This window comes from Phaenicophaeus curvirostris, chromosome 2 (assembly GCF_032191515.1).
Source record: "Phaenicophaeus curvirostris isolate KB17595 chromosome 2, BPBGC_Pcur_1.0, whole genome shotgun sequence".
NCBI classification, from domain to species: Eukaryota; Metazoa; Chordata; class Aves; order Cuculiformes; family Cuculidae; genus Phaenicophaeus; species Phaenicophaeus curvirostris.
In genome coordinates, this window is record NC_091393.1 from 80,036,068 (window position 1) to 80,057,913 (window position 21,846).

Here is a 21,846-nt window from a genome sequence, read left to right on the forward strand (position 1 = left end):
ATGACTATAATTTATCTTAAAACAGCAGCAGGGACATTGGTAGGAGAGGAAGGGCTGTTGAATGAGCGTGCTGAACTGTCTAGGAAATCATCATTCCAACTGCAGTTAGGACTCATTCTTCTAAAAGTGTCTCTGATCCAACCAATAAAATAATTAAAAAAATCCTTTTCCCTGAACTTTCCAAACACTTAAAAGAGACAATATACTGGAGATTTTTCCAGAACAAGCTACTAGCACAATCAAAAACACAAAGAGAAACAATTATGAGTTTCATGAGACATTTTCATCATCAGCAAGTTCAATTTAAGGAGATTTTTTTGCCCCTAGCTGTTCATACAGCATTGGGGAAGAACAAAGGGACATTAATGATGCCATTGCACATACTGCATAGCCTCACCAGAACCAAGGAAGAGTTTAAGCGCCTGAGGATGCAAGTGTCTTGCTCCATCGGCTGCCCTGCCTCTGGCCACCCACGTCCCCAGCGACATTTACTGTGGGAGTGTGGGTCCTGCAGAAGCTACCATCAAACTCTTGAAGGTTAAAGTCTTCACAGCACAACGTGAATGAGAACATAGCTTCAGTTGGTTTTGTGAATGTAGCCCGTACCTGTAAATCTATCCTTTTCACACTCAGGCAATCTTTGACATTATTGTGCCCTACCAGTATCCAGAACTTGTTCGGCACATGATGATGTTTCAAAAACAAGAACAGCATTGTAATTATGGTTTTGCTTTGTATATAAGTAGTGGTAACCACAAAATATATTTAAGGCTATTTGCTGCATATGCAATTCTATCTAGCACATAAACATCACTCTCCTAAAAAGCCTATTTCCCTGCATAAGTTAACCTGGTGTGTCGTCCCCCCCCCAGCCTTTTGGACTACACATCACCATTTCCTCATCACTCCCTGCCTACACCAGCAATGTCCTGTCTGTCAGTGCCACACACTTTCTCCTGCAGCATCCTCAAGTCCCCATTACAGCTTTAAACTTGCCAAATAATAACAGATGCATAGTAGAGACTTATAATTGGCAGATGTTAAACGCCCTCAGCAGTCACCCTACAGGAAGCAAATGCAAATTACTGCCTTCCATACACAAGGCATGGTTCTGGGGGTATTGCTATTAAATCATTAAACTTCACCTTTCATTTTACCTGTTTCCAGTAGTCAAATGTTGCTTGAAATAGGCTATGTTACTATTTCTCCGTGCTGCAATTTGTTACCAAATATTTCACTCCACTGGCTGAACAGTCATAAAACAAATGAGAGCACCAATTTTTAAGCAACAAGAAAGGAGTTCAGTAATTATTGCAAAAGTTAACAACAGAGTTCCCATAATACCTGCTGAAAATCTGCTTGTTCATGTGTCTTATTCAGTCCCTAAACCAAGAATTTCAGAGTCATAAATACTGTTTTCCCTGCCTTCCAAGGCTATAACTTTGCACCCCAATAATGCTCCAGTTTATCAGGATATGATGCTAGCCATAGGTAGTATCTTATCACTCTAATCCCCCAGTGTTAGGCCAAGGTTTAAAGTTATGCTAAGGGTATGTAAAATGTGCTTTGCTGTGGAAAAAAAATACATGCCATTTGGAGAAAAGGTGGAATAACTCTTGGAGTAATGATGGTTGCTAGTAGCAAATGTTTATTTTCCTGCAAAACAAACAAAGCAGAAGCAATAAAAATACTTCTCCTTCATAAGAGTCCTTATTAACCATCAGACTGAAAGTTGATTCCTGCAAATATTGATGTTAGATACAAAAATTACAACGATGACTGCTCAGAAAACATGTATGGCCACTAAAATCAGCAGGTGGGGTTCTTGCTGACAATTTGATTAAAATGAAAGTAAAGCTGGTTTGCCTCTTAAGGTAATTTGTGCCCCTATTTCTTCATTTCTTTCTGCCCTCTTAGGATGTCCTTGCCTACAGAGGAATACACAGGAACAGCCCTGGTGGGTCAGGTGAGAGGTTGACATATTGCAACATATTCCCATCTGCCCATTTTGATCAGCAGACAGCTAAAGGAGGACACAGAAAGCACAGTGATGATTCCCCAAAACATTCTCCCAGTTCCCACACGCTTGCTCAATAGACCTTCACCTGAGTACTGTCCCCAATAAAGTCAGTTCAGTGAAACTTCTCGTGGCTACAGATGCTTTTGATAACTGAAGTCTAGTATATACCCAAACTCCAGCAATAATCTTAGAAAATACATGCTATTGTAGGCCAGCATGACACTCACAGCTGAAACTGTTCACTAGTTTTCTTCACTGCTCATGGACCTGTCCTGCCAGCCTTCCACTTTAGCAGGTAACCTAGAGCAATCACCTCAGGAGAAATTTGAGCTGGTGAACAGGGATCCGCAGGACGGGCAGAGCCCCCTTGTCACCCCCTAGCTCTCATTGGAGGCTGGAACAGCTCTTCTATCCAAAAGATAACTCCACCAAGCCTACAAGAGCACTAGCACCAGAAAAAGAAAAGCATACTTCTTGTGCTCTATCAAAGTTCCCCTTGCATTAAGCTTTCCTTTGCCTTTGTTTAAAAAAAAAACCCACAACTTTCCTGTCCTCATTTATTTTTTTTTCTGTTTAGAGAGACAGAGGTGTGGAAACTGTGTAAGATACCATCATTTTTTCTAGGACTTTTTGGTTGACACTTCAAAAAGGTACATTTTCATAATTTTCATAGTATTCTGCCCCTTTACCGCATTACCCCCTAATACTTTTAAAAATGTAAGTAAAAGCCAATGCACCATAAGCAACAGTTTGGTTTACTATTCACTTCCGCTTGATCTGGCAGATCTAACAACTCGAGGGCTTTTCAGATCTCTATTTTTTGTAGTATGGCTAAGACTACACTTCCTCACCAGAGCATATGCTGGGTTTTAATACTAATTTTACAGTTCTTTCATTTCACTTTTTCAAACCGCATTCACTGTGTGCTTAAAAAGCTCAAATGGTTAGTACATATATGTATTAAAATTATTAAGACCTACCCTCTAAGAGACTAAGTATACTGCATTACTACTTCAGACAGTAGGAGAAGCTGTTCCAAACTCCCGTGGTCCTCAGTACTTCGCAAGATTGGATTTATACAATAAAATTGTTATTATACACCTACAGCATTCCCTCATGTGCACTGCTCCCTAATTATAGCATACAAGCCACAGTATTGCAGGAGACATGGCATGTTTTGCCGTGACATCACAAGTTTGGCTTTCCCTGCTGACAGACTACAGCCTCTGGGCAAGTTTCATTAAAAAAACCCTAAAATTAGAAGAAGAAAATAAAAAAATACCAGCAACTCTTCCTTAACTGTGATATCCATACGAGTATCTAAATGAAGTCAGAAATATGTCCCATTCCTCTCTGCACAACACCTGTGAAGAGGTTTACTGATGTTGCCCAGTTTGCCAGCTGCAGAATGAAGTTCACAAAAGATGTTCTAATGCACTTTGGCACCATAAGCATAACTACATTTCTGGTGTTTCCAGTTAGTCTTTACACAGTCTTTTCCGCAGATAAGAAGTTTATTCTTGCTCCCATAAAAGTTCAGCCTGAGAAACACTGAGGAAGATCTTCAGCTTCAGAAAGGAGCAGGCATGTAGGTCTGAAAACACTCAGCGTTAGGCAAGCTGCTCCTTTCTGCCTTATCTGTGAGCACAGGCATTTTCAAAGTGTGTATCGGCCCTAGTGCATCCTTCATAGGACAACAGTATCTCACCACACCAAAAGCCAAGTGACGGAGGCTGCTGTACCCTTCAGAGATATCTTTCACTTCCCTTCTGTGGTGAGACAGATGTGGACTGGTGAACAGTGTCCTTAACATGAGCTTGCATGACGCTCGAGATGTGGCCATGTACTGAGCCACACAAGTAATGCAGGGTGTTTCCCAGCTTCAGAAGTAGATCACCATGTACAGCTACACACTTATGCACTGAGATCTGTATTTAGACATGTACACAAGTGCATGATCCCAAGCTGTTTATTCAGACAGACCTGCCACTGAATGCAGCAGGTACACATCTGCCTGTGCAGCTGAGGATTAAACCCTTAAATCTTCTGCAGTGCTCTTTGGCACATTTCTAAATAATCAAAGGAAAAAAATCCAGGAAGAACATGTCCAAGTGACTGTGGACCTCTCCAACATTCGATTGCATTTGGATTTAGAAGCTCACGTGTGCCTCTGTAACATTGCTGATAAACGTACTACGGCTCAGCCCATCTATTCTGAACAAGTTTTTAAACCTTGTTATTCTAAATATTGAGTAAATCTCCAACTCTGTCACTTTATAAGCCAAAACATTTTTTCTGAAGTCTTTTAAAATCGCTCAGGTGGTTTACATAAGAGGGACAAATACTTCTAAAAAGAAATAGGCTGTCAAGCCCTAAAATTTTTCTCTAACTGCTTTTATTTAGAGGGGAAATCCCTCTTTATTGACTGTGAACTATGTCCTCTAGCTGGCTCAACCCAACAATTTCTGTAATTCTTAGGCTTCTTCCTTAATCTTAGGGCCATCCCAGTATCAATCTACTTCTACTATGCAATTCACACTGTACAGCTTATCCAGGACTCCAAAATCATCGGTGAGAAACTAGCTTGGTAGTGGCACATAATGGCTTCTTCATCACCAGCAAAAACAAATGGAGTTGAACTTTGTTTATTTGGTATCCATGCTGCTGGACTTGTATGGTCAAGCCATACTAGGAAATCTGGCTTTACATGCATCTGCCAAAAATGCAGTATGTCTGTATAAGCCTCCTAGAAGCATCAGTATTCACAATACTATAACTGGTCTGCTAGATGTCAGTAGTATTACCACTATATTACTCTGACAATTCTCCAAGATTATATTAGTTAGACTGAGGTCATTAAGTGTTAATCCTAAGAATGCAAAGCAACAAACCACTATAAAATGACCAGAAATCTTCCCTGTTTATACACATTAACCCGTAAAAGCGTATTTTCCAATAAATGGATCAGATGAATAAACGGTGTTGCAAAAAATTATGTGTAGGCAGCATGAATTTTTTTACGTCAAACTGACTGAGACACTGGATAACCTGCTTCCATGGAAGAGATGTTGACAGGAGATGATTTAAATGAAATCTCATGTAACTGCGATGACTAAGTCAATTTTAATGCTTTCCCTTAAAATAATTCTTCTGTTTCTTCAAGGCAGATCACATTTAACTGAAAGATCATAGAAGATCCAAGAACACACCAATCAGTACAGTCTATTGAGTGAGTTTACAAATATACTGAAGCAACTGTTTTGCAATTTCTACTCTGCAGCTTTTCAAAACCATGCCAAAAACAGGATTGCCAAAGAACATGAGCAACATTTCAAAAACGTCACTTAAAAGCGGGTCCTAGAAAGTGTCACATTAGGCAAGCATCTTTCTGAAAATGATTTACTGAGAAAGCTCTACAATTATATGCAGTGTTCTCTGTATAAATATACCTGCAAATATAAATATTTGAAAAATAATCAGTATAAATACAGTTACGTGGCACAAACTGCTATGAAATTCATTTCCAAAAGACATATAAATAATCCAGGCTAATACATGGTAAACACTAATAAACACACGTGCTTCAACAATAATGCAAAATTAATGCATATTTTAACAGCAATCACAGAAACAATGCGTGAAAGTATTAAAAATCAGCAGAATGAAAAGACTGTTTTCTTAATTACCTTGATTTGCGTTCCTTGTCCTTAAACTAATACTCCAGATACCTGCAGCACATTTTCAAGGCAAGTGTAAGGACTTTTAATTGAGTGACTACTAGCAATAGTGAAAATTTCACAGTGCTCTGAAAATGTGTTCATTCATTGATACAACAGTGGTGGTGCTGCCTCTCTCATCCTTAACTAATATCTATGTTTGTTACAGAAACAGAGCAACAGTAGTGCATATTTCAAAGACACAGTCAATGTGAACTTGTGCCTTAAGCTCATCTTGTCACGAGGCTATGGCAGTCAACTTTATTGCCTTCAGACATGTAGGCATTATCATAAGTCCCCGTCATCGGTGGTTTCCCCGTGGAAGGGTGCTTCCATCAGCGTCACCGCTGGGCTGCCTCCTGTCACTGACATGGCTCACTCACATGTTTGTAGGGCTGCCTTTTTTTAAAAAGTCAAACGTATAAACTGGGCAGTGACCAGATCAAGCCGCAGTTATACAAGAAGCAAGGAAATATTATGCAAGACCACAGGAAGTCAGAGGAGACAGCATTCTGGGCAGGCCTGGCAAGGAGTCTGTGTGAACTTCAGCTAACAAGCAAAGCTCGGTCATTGGCGCCAAATTCAGCAGAGAACATTCTCAGTGCTGCAAAGGATAATACTCCCCATGTTTTTGCCAGTGGGCTACATTCCAGGACGCCATGTACCTGATGAAATGCAGATAAACCCAGGTCTTATTTTTCGCCAAGCCTTCATTTATTTTTAAAATTTGGAGCATATTTTTGTCCAACATTTGTTAGAAGTGGCAAACAGTTTGTTTTCATGGCTTTGCTAATAGACCATTTGCTTTTATGCTCCCTGTAATTTCAACTACAATAAATGACCTACAAAGAAAACATTTAGAAGGCTCATTTTTTCCATGCATTTTGCCCACCTCCACCTCGAGGCACTCTGCTAATAGGATATGTGAGGGTTCTGGATTCCTTTCCCCTTGGCATTTTGGAATGACCACTGCAAGTGGACTTGGCGCAAAGATGACACCTACCTTGCATGCGACTATACTATTTTAATACATTACCATGCAGAAAGTAGTTGGAGTTTTTTTGCGTTTTCAAGAACTACTTCATCTAGATCTTACTTGAAGGAGACACTCATTAAAATGCAGCAAGCTTTTTGTTAAAGCAGGTAAAAAAATTGGCCTTAATCTGACATTCATCATCTAGCAGTACATGAATCCTGAGAAGTTTTATGCTTTGTTCTAGGATTCACCTTTAAAACTTCAATGAGAAAAAGTTGGAGGTAAGAATCCATTTTAAGGGTCACACACACATGCTTGCCAAACAAGCACAACATTTGAAGTCTTACACAACACAAAACAATTACCAATTGTGATGAGTGTAGACAAAGCATTCTCAAGAGAATCTATTTTATGTTTGTAATCACCCTCAAAAAACACACAATAGTGCTCTCCTTCCAGCAAACACATAGTACAAACAAAAACCAAACAGCAGTACTGCCTTGACTGGGAGAAGTGATTCTGAGGAGTATAATAGATCTCCACAAGATACCAATTGCCAACGCCAACGAACAAATTTTAAGTTTTCATCATTACCGTCACTTATGGGAACAACAAACATATGCAACTCTTAAAAAGAGATTCCCATCTTCCCCGTGGTTCGCATAAGAAAAGGTTCCCATAACCTACTGCTTTTGCAAAAATAATTAAATGACCACTGCAGCAACACAGGAAAGGGTAAATGTTAGTGGTGACAATGCCTTCATTGTTACTGCTGGTATAAAAATGCCCCAAAATTAATCATGACCCTGACAACCAACTCTAAACGCACATACAGCTGGACCTCTCCAACCAAAACAGATATTTCTGCAGCCAGCTCCAGAGTTATAGCTGTTCAGAAGTGCAGTTGTTTCTCCAGTTGACACCAACAATTCCTGTTCAGCAGAAAGAAGTCCAGCTGCATTTCTCAGGGCCTGAGTCAAGCGTTCACTGGTGATTTTAACGTGGCTAGTCTAAAACACCTTGCAATACCAAGTGTTAGCATTAATCATAGTTGTGCAGCAGTTTCTTCATCCAAAACCAGTAAGGTCTAGGCACATTGAAACACTTACAAATGCCCAGAGTAAAGAGAAACTTTTTATCTGTATCTGTTTCTATCAAATAGAAAGGCTAATGTCTCACAGTTGAGTTTCCCAAGTGACACAAGGATTAACTACAGAATGATGCTACAAAAGCAACAAGCTGTTGTGTAAACAAGAGCTGGATGAGAACTATGTTTCTCCAGACCCTGAAGACTCCTGTTGGACCCTGGTACCTGTGCCACAGCCTGCTGCAAGCATGGAGTTGGCTGGAGTTATTGCCTCTGCAGGGACACCTGAGACTTCTTCAGTCATAGGAAGTCTGTGGTCTCTGCAGGGGTATGCGCTTGTGCTGCAGCCTTTCTCTGAAAAGATCACACCACTATTTCTAAACATTTGTTCCCAGGAATTTAATATCCTTGAGATCTTTACAGTTCTGTCAGGAATGGAGACAAGAGACGCGCTGTGTTGTTGTAAGCCTTGATTTTTTTAAGAAAACAAGCTAGAAGAGTATAGTTCTAACCACTGTCTCATCTTCTGTTAAATCTTCTATTAAAATTTCTTTTGATGACTGCATTTCTCAGTAACTCACCCAGCCAAAATCCTTCTCCAAACTTGCCGTATGCAATTCACAGCTACTAACTACAATATATCTACCGCCACAAGCAATAAAGCATTTACTTTGCCAGGGTCAAGGGGGAAATGTTTTGACTCTCAATAACTAGTTTATCTCTAGGTTGAGGCCTTGTCTTTATTTTCTTTCAGTACAGTAATTTCATATTCCACAGCTTCACTGTATGCCCTACAAGAGGTCCTGGTATGTGAGTAAACACATACTTTCAAAACCAGCATGTACTGAATTACATTTGCTCACTAAATATTTCCTTCTTAAAACTTTGTAAATCAGAACTGACTTCCCACAGAAACAAAGCTATAAGAATAGACACTTGCTCTGCTTTCCTCATACCTTGCTGAGTGTTTAACTATTCCATTTGCTTAATCCACCAGCTAACAGCAATAGAACCCAATTGGAACGATCACAAAATTCCCTTTTAAGAGGGATAAAGGCTCACACTACACACAGTTTATATCATATTTTCCTCAAAAGTATTTTCACAAAGCAGTACTGTCTCAGGGAGGAACAGAATCTCATTTTGACAGAAGTTCTAGACATTATCACACTTCAAATATTTTGAAGCTGGAGTTAATTTGGAGTAAAAGTCAGAACGCTCAACCTCATAAGGTACAAACAGAAAGTCAGAAACCTCACCATCAGGAACACACAGCTCAACATACAAATGACTCAGTAAGCTTATTCCATGGCTATAAACTACTCAAAATGCAATACAAAATGAAATTATTTTATGCTTGCACAGTATTCATCCTATCAGTTCCCTCCAAAAGAATGCTCTAACGACTTCACATTGGGATGATTTGTTCTTAAAGGTTTTAACAGATCAGGCTGCAGACACTCTTCCTCTTTCAGCTCTGGCTTTAGGTGGACCTCTGCTCCACTTAAGACATCACTGCACCTGAAATCCCTACTGTGACCAGCAAGGCAGACTTTGTGCCCTGCACATTTTATTCCCTATTGGTGGAGGAGCACTGGAAAGTCACTGTTTATTGAATAAGCACCTTCTGCTGTCATCTGCCTACGCTTGCCTTCAGAAAGAAAAGCTGGAATTTAGTTACACCTTGTTTATGGTGGCATGTTGGGGGTGGGGAATGTTGTCTTAAGATTTGGCAGGCAAAAGGAAAGGAGCGGTGCTATACAGATAACACAGCTTCTTGCCTTATCTTCTTAAGGGCCTGCATATACAGTATGCAAAGCTGCCAATACAAGCCTGTATAAAATGTTATGCTTTTCTAAACGTCTTTTCTATACACAGAAGAACATGCCTGCTGTCTTTTCAGGCCTGCCCTGCCATCTGTATACAGGAGAAGCCTTAAGGTGAATGAAGATCCACCAGTTTAGGTCTATGCAAAGGAGCTTGTGCGCACTGAACTCTCTAAAACCGTGCTAGATTAACCCTGTAATTCAGCACTGTTTTCCTTTCTTACAGCTCTCAGTTCAAAGCAACTGAAAGCAAACGATTGCCAGCTGAAACTCTGCTGAACTCCCCATGTGCAGAAAAGATTCAGCTTGGTGTGACAATGAAACCTTCCTTTGCATTCTTGCTGCCTCACAGGTTGCTCACTTGTCTGCTTCATGAGGAAATCTGGAAGAATAAGGGGGTTTATCATCTCCCAAACACCTTCACGGCATTGCAGTCCTGTTCAGCCACCACCCCATCTCCTCAATTGCTAGTGGTGTCTAAATTGCACATGGATCTTATACAACACGAGGGCCAAATTCAAAGGTGAAGCAAACAAAGGCATAGGTCACATGTCTGCATGTAGGTGTAACCTACATACTGAGGGATAACATGGAGTGGTGCAGTAAAGAAAGTAATTAGCAAACAATGTAAGAAGAATGAGAAGTAACCAAACTCCTTTCATTTGACAATCCCCTGTTCAAGAATTTTCAAGTTAGGTTTATCACACAAGCTTCTTGCCAACATCACTGCAGCATTGTGTTAGGCATAGAAATAGAAAGTCCCTACTTTAATAAGTTTACAGTCTAAATAAATAAGACTCACAAAGGGTGGAAGGAAGGATATGCTACCATCCCAGTTTTCCAGACTAGGAGTGAGGATAATGACAAAGATCAGCCACCCTGTCCAGGCTCTGTTAGCAACCCAACTCTCCTAGTCCCAGAGAGGATAAAGAACCAGGGCCAGGTGAGCAGGGCTTTCAGAGAGGATGTGGTGGGGAAAAGCGACAGGAGAAGCAGCTGGAGGCCAGAACCACTTGCTGAAGCTGCTGTTCATCATCCAGGTCAGCAACCAGACACGGCTTTCACAGCCAGCTCTACCTAAAGTGGTGAACAAGTTCAAAAGACAGAATCCAAGAAATGGTTTTATTCAGCTTCACTGCGCTTTGGCCCAGGTCCCCATGCCAAAGAGGCTTTGTTCAGGCCAGCCATGTGGTTAAACAAAACTAGGGTTGGGGGGGGTGTTTTCTTATATGGGAAATAATAGGTGTTTCGAAACACCAGCATTAAGTTTCCCTCAAGATATCTGCACTTGCTTCTATTTCATTTTCAAGCTAGCACATGCCTCAGCAAACGGGATAGTCCCCTTTTGTGAATCACTGGGAACATAAATACAGCATTGCTGTTATGTAAAAGCCAGTAGCAGCACTAAGACAACTTAAGCACAGAGAGGATGTCCTCATAAAAACGTCCCTCTGATTAGAAATGGCAGTAAACACATCCTTCAAATAATTTTCAGGGGAAAACCCAAGAACTGAAGTTATTAAGAGTAACTGGTAATCTTACAGCTGTAGCACATAAACAGCCCACCTGTAGCTGAACCAAGCTATGTTCCATCAGTCAGACAAATCTTCCAAATCACACATATAAAAGTGCTGTGTTAAGTAATGAAGAGGATCACCTCTCCAAATGTCTAACCTTTCTTAAAAATCTAAGTAAGGCCATTTTGTTAAGACCAGGCACTGTCTTCTTGGCCAGATGGGGCACTGCTTTTCCCTCTGCCAACCAAGGTCACCCATCTCACATGCACAAGTTGGCAAGTTCCAACTCTCTGCATTTCCCAATGTACATGAGTCAGCTTAAAGAGAAACGGGAAACTGGTCACCTGGGTGAATATGGGGATATGCTGGAAGAAGTAAACCATGAGCTACATTTGCCATCTATTTCCTTTGTGACAGAGGTTCTCTTTAAAGAGGGATGGGAATACCCAGGGGCAGTGTGAGCCAGTGGAAAGCAAAGTCTTGCTGCTCTGCAAAACCAGCTCTCCCCTCCTGGTGAGGGCAGCATGAACAGGTTGTTCTCAAAGACTCACCTCTTTCGTGAAGCAGGTAAACACAGCCTTCCAAGAAGAATCACCTGGACAAAGCTCTACAGGAAAAATGCCTGAAGCGTTTCCACCAATTTCCAATCTTCCCTCACAGGCTGCGAAACACACTGGAGGCAATTGAGTTCCCAGTAAAAATACTTAAGTGAAACGTAGCTATAGTTGTTCACTGAAATTATATTCCAGAGACATACGGCCTAAGGAGCCATAGCACGATAAAGTCAATGTAATGCTGAATTTCTTCTCACACTTGTATGTGCAATGCTGCCATTCCACAGATTATTTAAAAAGCATTTTAGTTCCAAGCAAGTTTTATGTCAGCTTCAAGTCAATACCCTCAATATTTACCTAACAGTTTGGAGATACCTTCATTACCATCAGCAAATGAGTACATTATTCTATCATAATAGCATATAAAAATCTAACCAGGCACAACCACACATCTGGTCACAGAAGACATTCCAATACTTGCAACAAGATGCAAATTGTAGGACAGCTAAAAGTTTGGCACATTCCTAGCAACTTTCCCTATTTACAAATGTAGAAATTCAGAAAGAGGTAGTGGGTTTTTAGTTTGTTAATGTTACAAAGATCTTTGAAGTATTGTGACAACAAGTAGCCAATAACACCAAGAATTTACTGGCAGAGAGGGTGATACAATTGTGAATGGACAGGGTTTGAAGACCAACACCAGCCACGAGATTGTCCCAAACACAATGACTGAATAGGATTCCTTTGTAGTTTATCATACAAATGCAAGTGCGAAGAGAGCAGCATACCAAGAGTTTAAGTACCTTTTTATGGCAGTAAAGACCTTAGATATGCTAATGGTTAGGAAAAAAAAATACAAGGAATGTTCTTTCAGCTACTTCCACCACCTTTATAAAAACTGCCTAATAACCATCCTTCAGCTAATGCTTCCTTCAGCTTATTAACTAGGCAAATATTTATCTTACAAGCACAGAAATGTATCTTAAAGGAAAAAAATACAGTAACTTTTGAACATTATTAGATTATTTGCACCAAATTTTTCAGCTGTTATTTTCCCAGTTCTAAGGTTTTAAAAAGTTCACACAGCTTTTCCTTTTAAGAAAATAAGACCAGTGGGACAATTTTCTTAGATTTCATGCATCTTATTCAGGCCATTGTATTGCCTTCTTAAACTGAACTCATTCGGTAAATCACCTTCTGTGTAGCAAGTAACACATACTAAGGGATTCAAAAGCTGACCACCTAAAGAAAAAGCAGGTACTAGGCCAAAGGTGGATATCACCTGGAATCACTATATTTCAAGATATCATTCTGTTACTTAAAGCAGTAGCTTTTCTGGGAAAGGCAAACATTTCTATCTCTCACTGTAAGTAGGCAGGTTTTCAAGAATGTAACTCTGAAATTACCAAAGTAACGACTTTGAGAACAACCAGGGTAGAAATTCTGCAACACACTGTTTCCATCTTCCCCACATTTTCACTTTCTTGTTCATAGTATCAGGAGCCGGCGAGATGGGCCAGGGGATGGGGAGGGTCTTTATTGTTGTGTTTTCAATTATACTACTGCCTTTAAAAAGCTGTTCATATAACCAAAGCTAGAGAAGACCTTTGTCATCACCAAGTCACACTTCCTGCCTAACGCACTCCAAAGATGACTAAATATTTTCATCAGACCTGGTAACTTTTTTAAGCAATTGCAGTAATTCAAAGACTCTGATTATTTCAAGTTCAAGGCCTCAAGTGATGAGGGCTTCATGAGTAGTGTAAAAGGAATACCTAGTGTTTTGGTTTTGCAGATAAACTTAGAGAGTCTTCCCAAAAGGAAGCCACCAAACCAGATTCATGTGTCTCGTGACTTTCAGTAAAACAATGGGGAAAAAAACAATTGAATCAAATACCAGAAAAGAAAGAAACAAAATATCTCTAAATTAAAAAGAGACTAACGATTACTTAAGTCTCATTCAAATGAAATTTGAAACATCATTTTAGATTAACAATGTAGTGCAACACAGGAATTCAAAAAGTTTATTAAAATAAAGCCAAATCTAAAATGTTTCAGCAGTCTCCAAGTGTTTCGACAGTTTCTCAATCCCATCCCTATGTTTTAGTCTAACACTAGCTCTTATTTCCTTTGTTCCCTGGAAAATTACTTCCCCAGAAAGTATTTATTTTTACAGAAAATATTCGCTCCACCAACTTTATCTGTAGCTCTTCCAATGCTCAGTAATCCATTGTTCAAAACTTGCACCTTGCATCTTACCTTCATTTCCCTAACTCTAAATGTATTTTGATATATTAGATAATGAGTAACAAATATTTACAATAGATTAAGTTCACGTTTCAGTAGTTCCAAATAGTTTCTAAATGATCCTGGTAATCTTATTACACATACACCTTCAGACAGACTGGTTACTATCAAACGCCATAAGTTACACCCACATGATTCATCCATTAGGAGAGTTGCTCAGTTTAAAAAAAAAAAAAAAAACCAAAAAAAAAAACCAAACACAAAATACACAACCCTCCCCATATCCCTTCTAAATTTAGCCTCTCCTTAGATAACACAATTTCCTGAAACAAAAAGAGATTGTAAGACTTCTCACACTCTTCTAGCTCCAAAATGTTATTGGTAGAAGTAGCTGAACATGTTCAGTATTTCGTATCCAAATATAAAAAGACACTGCAGGCTCCAGCTTTGTGTTCTGCCGGAGCTGTGGAAAAAGAGGTGAAAGCAACAGTCAATGAGTGATTTGTAGAAAAAAAAAAAAAAAAAAAAAAGAGGCAGATAACAGAGCACACTGAATGGCTTTTCTGTAGAAAAAAAAGAGAATGGCAACCCACTAGAGCACAGGACCCAAGGCTGGGTGTGCACCGTCACCCAGCATCCTCCAGTCCTATAGCTCTGGCTTCCAGGGAGAGCTAAGACATTAAACTGGTCATGGGTATGGTAGTGTGGAAGGTGAGAAATGGCTTCTCAGAAGGTACGTTGGTCATCAGTGCAACCCTCCCTGCAGCAGGGAAAAGCTAACAGCCACACACTGGCGTAAGAGCACCCAGCATAAAGGAAAGGTTTTGGGGTTTTTTTTCAGTTCAAAGAAAACTAAGGGATGTTTGACACCAGCACAGATTAATAAGAAATAGTATCATCAGCCCACCACCTATTTCATAAATAACATCCTTCATTTTACAGGTCTGAAGTGCTGAAGCAGATCCTTGTGGGGAAATTATCATTGTGTTAACTTTCCCCCATCCTGATACACTGTAAAATGAGTGCTGTGTTCATAAAAGCAAATGGTGACATAATCGCCACTGCACCTACTTGGGGGGAAAAAAAAACAACAAAAAAACCCCACCAGCTGAGAAGACATACTAGTTGCTGTGAGTTATCTTAAGATCATGGCAGGACAATAACTCTTAAGCTCACCAATGATATAGTAAAGAAACAAACAAAACAAATCCCAGCCAAATCCCATAAACGGCCACAGCCCAATTGTTCTCTCCATCACAATTCTGCTTTACAGCCTGTCCACACTCTGGCCATTCCTGTAGGTCATGGGATTTAGGGACAGTCCTCAAGAAGTAGGGGCTGGAGAGGTAGTCAGGCACAGGCAAGACACATCTTTAAAGATGCATTTACTTCTCCTCCTTCTTGTTGGAAACACCAATAAGTTGTTGAGATCTTTCTGGAAAGCAGTCAGTTTGGTTCTACAGATTCTCCATGAATACCTGAGATTAAAACATATGCTGCTTAATGTTTTCTTGAAACCAGATCACTATATGAATACATACATAGCAGAATGAAGAAGCATTTGTAACTTGGGGATGGTTCCAACATATTTGCATTAGGAATGAAAAATGCTAAGGAGCTCTATTATCCTGGCATTGTCCTACTTAAGAGCAGGAACAAAATAAGAAAGTGGTTTTTCCTCCTGCCCAGATGAACAGAACTTGATCATAAAGCTGCAGTGAGGCAGTATTAATCACACACCCACAGGCTAACGTAAAGCATTTGTAAAGCTTCTTAATTTTTCAGACAATCTTTTTGGAGGCAACAGCCTAAACATTCTCCTAACCAAAGAAAAGTGCTGATTCCACATATTCACACACAGAGGAGGGGTCAAGACCAGGGCAGCTCTTCCACTGAAGACCATACATAAAAAATCCAGCTAAAGGAACTTTGCTTCTTGTCTGGCAAAGTTTGATGACTTTCTGTAGAAAGGAATATTGAATACTTGCTGTGTCATATTACGCAATATACAGAGCAGCATACTGGATACATTATCCAACTCCAAATTCTTCGTAATAACAGTCAAGTAAATTAAATTAAAGTCTAACTGTTTTAAGATGCCCATTTAATCAGAATTTATCGTGGTGGATTTTGTTTCTGCTAAATTTTCTAGACCTAAATAAAGTCATAGAGGAAAGAACCAAATTCATAATTCAATTTGAGCTCAAGAAGTAAAGAGCCTAATTAAATGAGTTACTCTGGAACATTAGGTATTTATCAGCCCACTGGCCTACTGTACTTCATTAATCTGCTTTCCAAATGCACAGTAAAATAACTTCCCATTTTACGTACTTCAGAAAGTCTCCATGAAAAGTAGTCTTGTAAATTTAAGAAAGCAGTTATTTTTTCCTTATACAAATAGTCGAGATTTTATGCTCAGCAGATAAGTACTTTACTATACTACCTTTTAAGCAAACAGAACACAAGAATGATAAATGAGAAAATAATTGCCAGCTGCCTAACTACCATACCTGCACTTTTGCTTACTTTAAGAGAAGGGTTCCGTCAACCTTGCACCAGTTACTAGGAGTAAAAGTATTTATAACTACTAAGATATCTGTGACACTCTGAATACTATGAATTAACAGAATAGCATTTCACAAATCACTTTAGAGGAATAAAATTATTACATATATCCAAATTATTTTTAAATACAACCTGCCTTTGTATTGTTTATTTCATTACTCTAATGTTTATCCTAATTCTCAGTTTTAAAAAGGTTACTAATTTGAAAATAATAGCAAAAAGTTCAATACTTGAAAAGTTCTGCCCCCACCACACCTGACAGCAGTTCCTACTTGGAACCTGAAAAAGAAATACTTAATGTTTATGAATCCACCGTAATAAAAAACGTAGCAAGGCAGAGAGACCTATTGTTAATACTCATGATGGGCCTCCTAATTTAGCCGCATAAAGTGAAAACTCCTATTAGCAGCGTACCTCTAATACACAAGATATTTCCAATGACCCACACAGGATAAATGCCAGATGACCACCACCAGAAGCTGAAGTGAAAAGAGCATGACAGAAAGATGCTCTATACTAAGGGGTGCCAGACTTCTAACTTGCCCTTGGGCTAAGTGGTAAACATAAGCAGAATCAGCCTTTGTGGCATCCCTGCAAAGCACAAATCCTTAGAAGTCCAGGTAACTCCAGGAGGATGGTACACACCAGGAGGCACTCCCCACTCCCACCGTATAAGCCATTCAGCCCCTCATTAAGCTCAGATTCTTTGGCTCTGTAGAGGTAAAGCCCTAGACGTTGGGCAGCAGAAGTCAACCCTTCCCAGGTAGGCCAGGGTGGCAAGTCTAAGCTCAGCCCAACCTCTGCTATGTGCCATTGCTGGCAAAGGGAGACATTGAGGCACACGAGCAGCCCGTGTGCCTCATTCGTGTGACCTTGGGCCAACCTCTGGTAGAAAAACCCATTCCACACCCACAGAAATACAGCAAGGATGACGAACACAGAAACCAGAAGGAGCAAAATCTAAGTATGAGGAGTATGACTGGCGAGAGTCATTCAAACACTTGCAAAGTATGAAGTACTTGCATTTCTAGTACTGAAACCTAAGTTCAAATTTCTTAATGATAACATACCATAAACATGTGCTAAACAGGCAATTTCAACAGATTGTGCGTCATGAATTCGGGAGATTACATTTCCTCTTGATAACTCCAACTAAGAAATACTTGCAAACAGGAGTAAATTAAATACGTGGGTTATGCGTGGGGAGATGTTGAGCAATAACAAAACTTGAATAATGTTTTTCTGAGACTGTGCAAGGAAAGTGTTCAGAGCTCCGTCAGCTGAAATACATAAAGTGAGGTTTACAGGAATATAAGGAACAACCTACATTAGCAAGTGGATGGACAAGATTATCCAATTCACCACCATCAGAGAACAGCAGGCAAGAGGTAGTACAGCTGACGATAGAGATATACCTTAAAACAGAACGCATACCAGGTAGAACAAAACCTAAACTGTATGCTTCCTGAAACCTGCAGTTTAACACCCTGGCACATCCAAACGCTCCTCACATTTCCTGGCATCTGAATTGCATCCATTAAGAGCCAACAACTACCTGAGCTCTGGAGAGCAGTGTCATCAGGACTGTTTACTCATCCTGAAGAGGAACGGCCAAGAGTGACTTCAGCTTGGCAGAATCACTCTCCTGAAGGAAAATTGAGGCATGAAGCGTCTCATTAGAGGGACTCAACATCTAATAAAGCCCAAAGTGAAAGGGTAATTGAAAGCAGTCAGTTACCTAGTCAGTAACTGGGAAGAATCCCTTTTGTTTACCATCTGGACCAGAAGAAGTTAAACAGATTTATATAACATTACACAAAACACAACTGCATCATTATATGGGGACAACTAGTAAAGCATCTCCCAGAGCCACAAAATTGGTTTATTTTTCATCCTGTACAAGAATCCCCAAACAACAGAACTGACAAGGTGATGCCAAATGATGCATCCCAATCAGTGCTACCCAATTTGTGCTGAGCCTGTTTTCAAACTTCTGTCAAACTTATGCTGTTGTCCATCCAGAACAGTCCATTTAACACATCGTCCATTCCTAATAAAATAACTATGTCCCTCAAATAATTCAAAAACACACTATGACTAAATAATTAAAAAAAACAAATCAAGATATTCTGCCAGACTGCCCTAATTACATTGGGACCTATCTACTAATTGCCATTACACTGCACAATGATTACAGAAACTTTTCCCTCTATTTTTTTATTTTTATTTTGCTAAAATGTTTTAGCCTTTTACTCCTTTCCTCGGTTTCTAATTACTGGCATTCTGGGAAACATTAGACTTTGTATTTAAGACTATGTAGATGATGACTTTTTTAATTAAGCGAAAAGAATAACCATATTAATCTCAGCTCAGTGTCTTGGACTTACTTCATACATGGGCAATCAGGCTATTGGAATGAATGTTCTAACACTTGCAAAGGAAGCAACTGCTCTTTTCTATTGAGACAGAGCTTCAGATGAGAACCTGAGGATGCTCTTCAACCTAAATGGACCACGAAAAGAATCAAAGATTATCTTCGATAAAACATCTGTTTGACAGTAAGGGAACCACTCCCCTAAACATATGTTCCAGAGCTGCCTGGAAAACCAGATTAGCATCACCACCTTTTCTCCCTGAAATTGATTCATAAATGCTATTAGCAAGTTAGGCTTGAGTTCCTCCCTCCATATCTGGATAGAGATCAAGCAAATAATACAACCGTTAAACTCAAGGTAATAAATCTATTCTACAATAATACTGGAAAACAAACAAAAAAAATCTCGCTTTAATAGGCTAGATAGAGTACATCCCCTGTAAGGACACAGTTACTCATGGAGCCAAGGAGGGACAAGCAGGCTGTCTTAAACCTTTCATCTGATACTCTCCCAGTTCTTCCACAAACATTAATTTACAGAACAATCCTATGAGCCAGATGACAACTAGCCTCCTTATGAGAGACAAGGAAAACTGTCACAATATTCATGTGAAATCAAAGTCAGGATTAGCATTCAAACTTTAGTCCTGTCTAGTTTCTGTGTTGTATCTGAAGAATATTTCCACAAAGCACTTCAGCATGCTGCCCTGCAAGATTCGACAGCACTCAGTCCCTCACTGTATTTGAAAATAAGATGTTAAACCTGAAGAGGAGTGCCTCATGAAAATGAGGTGATACAATGAATGCAGTGTATTTTCTATACAGGTGCTATTTATTTCTTCTCATCCCTATAAACTACTATAACACCTTTTTATAACTAGATTGCCTGTACTGTAGTTTTTTACTCTCTTGTTCAACCCAAGAAGACACAAAATATACCCATATTTTATACCCTGCACAGAAGATTGCTACCTAGAACAAAATACACTTGAAGTAATTGTTTAATCTTAATGCATTAGCAATTGGTAAACTGAGGCTAGCTACGTGGAAAATGTATGGTTTATACTACAATACTCCCCCTATTATATTGTCACAGAGTGACTCGAGAGACAAGGAGCTAGCACACAACCAAAACCAGAGTGTTTAAAGTTTAGTGCACTATCAGCTGGGAAGTACACACGAAAAATAACAAGATCAAATTCTTAGTCTGTAAATCGCATCATTTATGAACACAATCTACAGTCAGAACAGCAACCTGAGCCAATAGCCTCAGCCTTCTGACTGCCTGCTGTATAAAATAGGCGGAATAATACCCCGTTAGAAAGAGGCTGCGGACCTTTATCCACTTGCTTAGACTTCACCAAGTCAGCACCCTCCCTCACCCACAGGAGCTGTTTATAAGCTTGGAGCCGCGACTAATACTTCTTTTCTTGATCTCCACCTGTGACTTCTACGTAAGGTATCGCCAGCTTTGTTTTGGCGTCCAACCTCAAGAGCCAAGGGGAAAACACGCTCTTTGCTGCGAGCAGGCAAAATTACCGAGTTCACTTTTATTCCCTTCGTAAGGTTCATCGTGGCTCTATGGAAGCGTCTAGCTTTACACCCTCTCCAAAGAGCAGCAGCTGGCACAGACGGCGCTCCTCGAGCTCCCAGCCCTCTAGGAAAACTCGCTGACAGCTGAGGAACTTGACGAACCGCGCGGGATGCCCCGCACGAACCCTCCAGCTCCTCCTGGGGCTGCGCGGAGCGAGGATCCCTCGAAACGTCTTATAGTTTTATGCCACTACACAGCGTTCGCGCAGCCTGACAGCGACACCCACACCGTTTTAAATGGACGGAGCACGCTTCGCTAAGGGCGCTACACCTCTAAACCCCCCTCCCGGCCCTCAGCTGAAACAAATCGCTTCCAAACAGCCAGAGCTTGGTACAGGAGCCACCCCGCAGGAGCCGCATCCCGCGACGCGGCGGTCGGGGCTGGGGCTGCTCCCGGGGCGTCGCTCCCCTCTCCCCGCGGCTCTCCGGGGCGCATCGCTCCCCGGCTCGTCTCGCCCCCAGCTGGCGCTGGGAGCTCCCTCCGCTGCGAAAAGCTCCGGGGTGCGGAGCCCCCGCCGCGGAGGGCGAGGCGTGTGCCGAGCGGCGCTCCCCGCTCACCTCTTCTTCTCCTTGTCGGCTGTCATCGCGGGGGCTGCCGGGGCTCGGCACCTGCCCGCGGGGTCCGCTTGCTCCGTGTCGCCCCCGAGGCGGGCGTACAGTCTCAGGACACTGCCGAGGATTGTACGGCCCGCCCGGGGCGGGGGGGGGAAGGCGGCGAAGGCGGCTCCGGCTGCGGCTCGGGGCAAAGCGGCGTCGCGGGGCTGCGCTGTGCGGCTCGGCACCGCCCGCAGAAAAAGTTCTCACTTTAAACCTTGGGCCGCCGCCGGCCGCGGGGGCAGGGCCGGCCCCTCCGCCCCGGACCCGGCACGGCACGGCCCCGACGACGCCGCCGCCACCGCCAATGGGGGCCGCCCGGCCGCCCCGGGCTCCCCGCCCCCAGCGCCGGGGTCAGCGGGGACGCTCCTGCCCCACCGGCAGCGGCCGCTCGCCCGCCGCTGCCCTGCGCCCGCTGCCTTTCTGTCCCCAGATATTTGACTTATTCCCCTTTTCCCCCCAGCTCTTTACCTTATTCGCCTTTCCTCCCCCCCCCCACCCCCCAGCTCTTTACTTTATTCCCTTTTCCCCCTAGCTCTCTACCTTATTCCCCCTTTTCCCCCTCAGATATTGAACTTACTCGCCCTTTTTCCAGTTATCTTATTTGCCTTTAATTTTAGCTAACTTATTCTCCCTTCCCCCCAGCTCTTTAACTTATTCCCCCTTTTCCCCTCAGATATTGAAGTTATTCGCCTTTTTTCCAGTTATTTATCTTATTTGCCTTTCTTTTAGTTAACCTATTCTCCCTTTCCCCCCCAGCTCTTTACCTTATTCCTC

General features: G+C 41.3%; 1 protein-coding gene across 2 annotated transcripts in view; it reads right to left on the bottom strand.

Moving 5' to 3' along the window:
• Positions 1-21,288, bottom strand: part of EPAS1 (endothelial PAS domain protein 1) — a 79,979-nt gene extending 58,691 nt beyond the window's left edge. Inside the window, exon 1 of one of the 2 annotated variants that reach the window (XM_069852626.1) lies at positions 21,034-21,288. In XM_069852626.1, the coding sequence (XP_069708727.1) occupies positions 21,034-21,059 (26 nt within the window). In that variant the 5' untranslated portion in view covers positions 21,060-21,288. The remainder of the gene's footprint in view (positions 1-21,033) is intronic. The other variant, XM_069852627.1, reaches the window with a different exon arrangement.
• Positions 21,289-21,846: the final 558 nt, after the last annotated feature.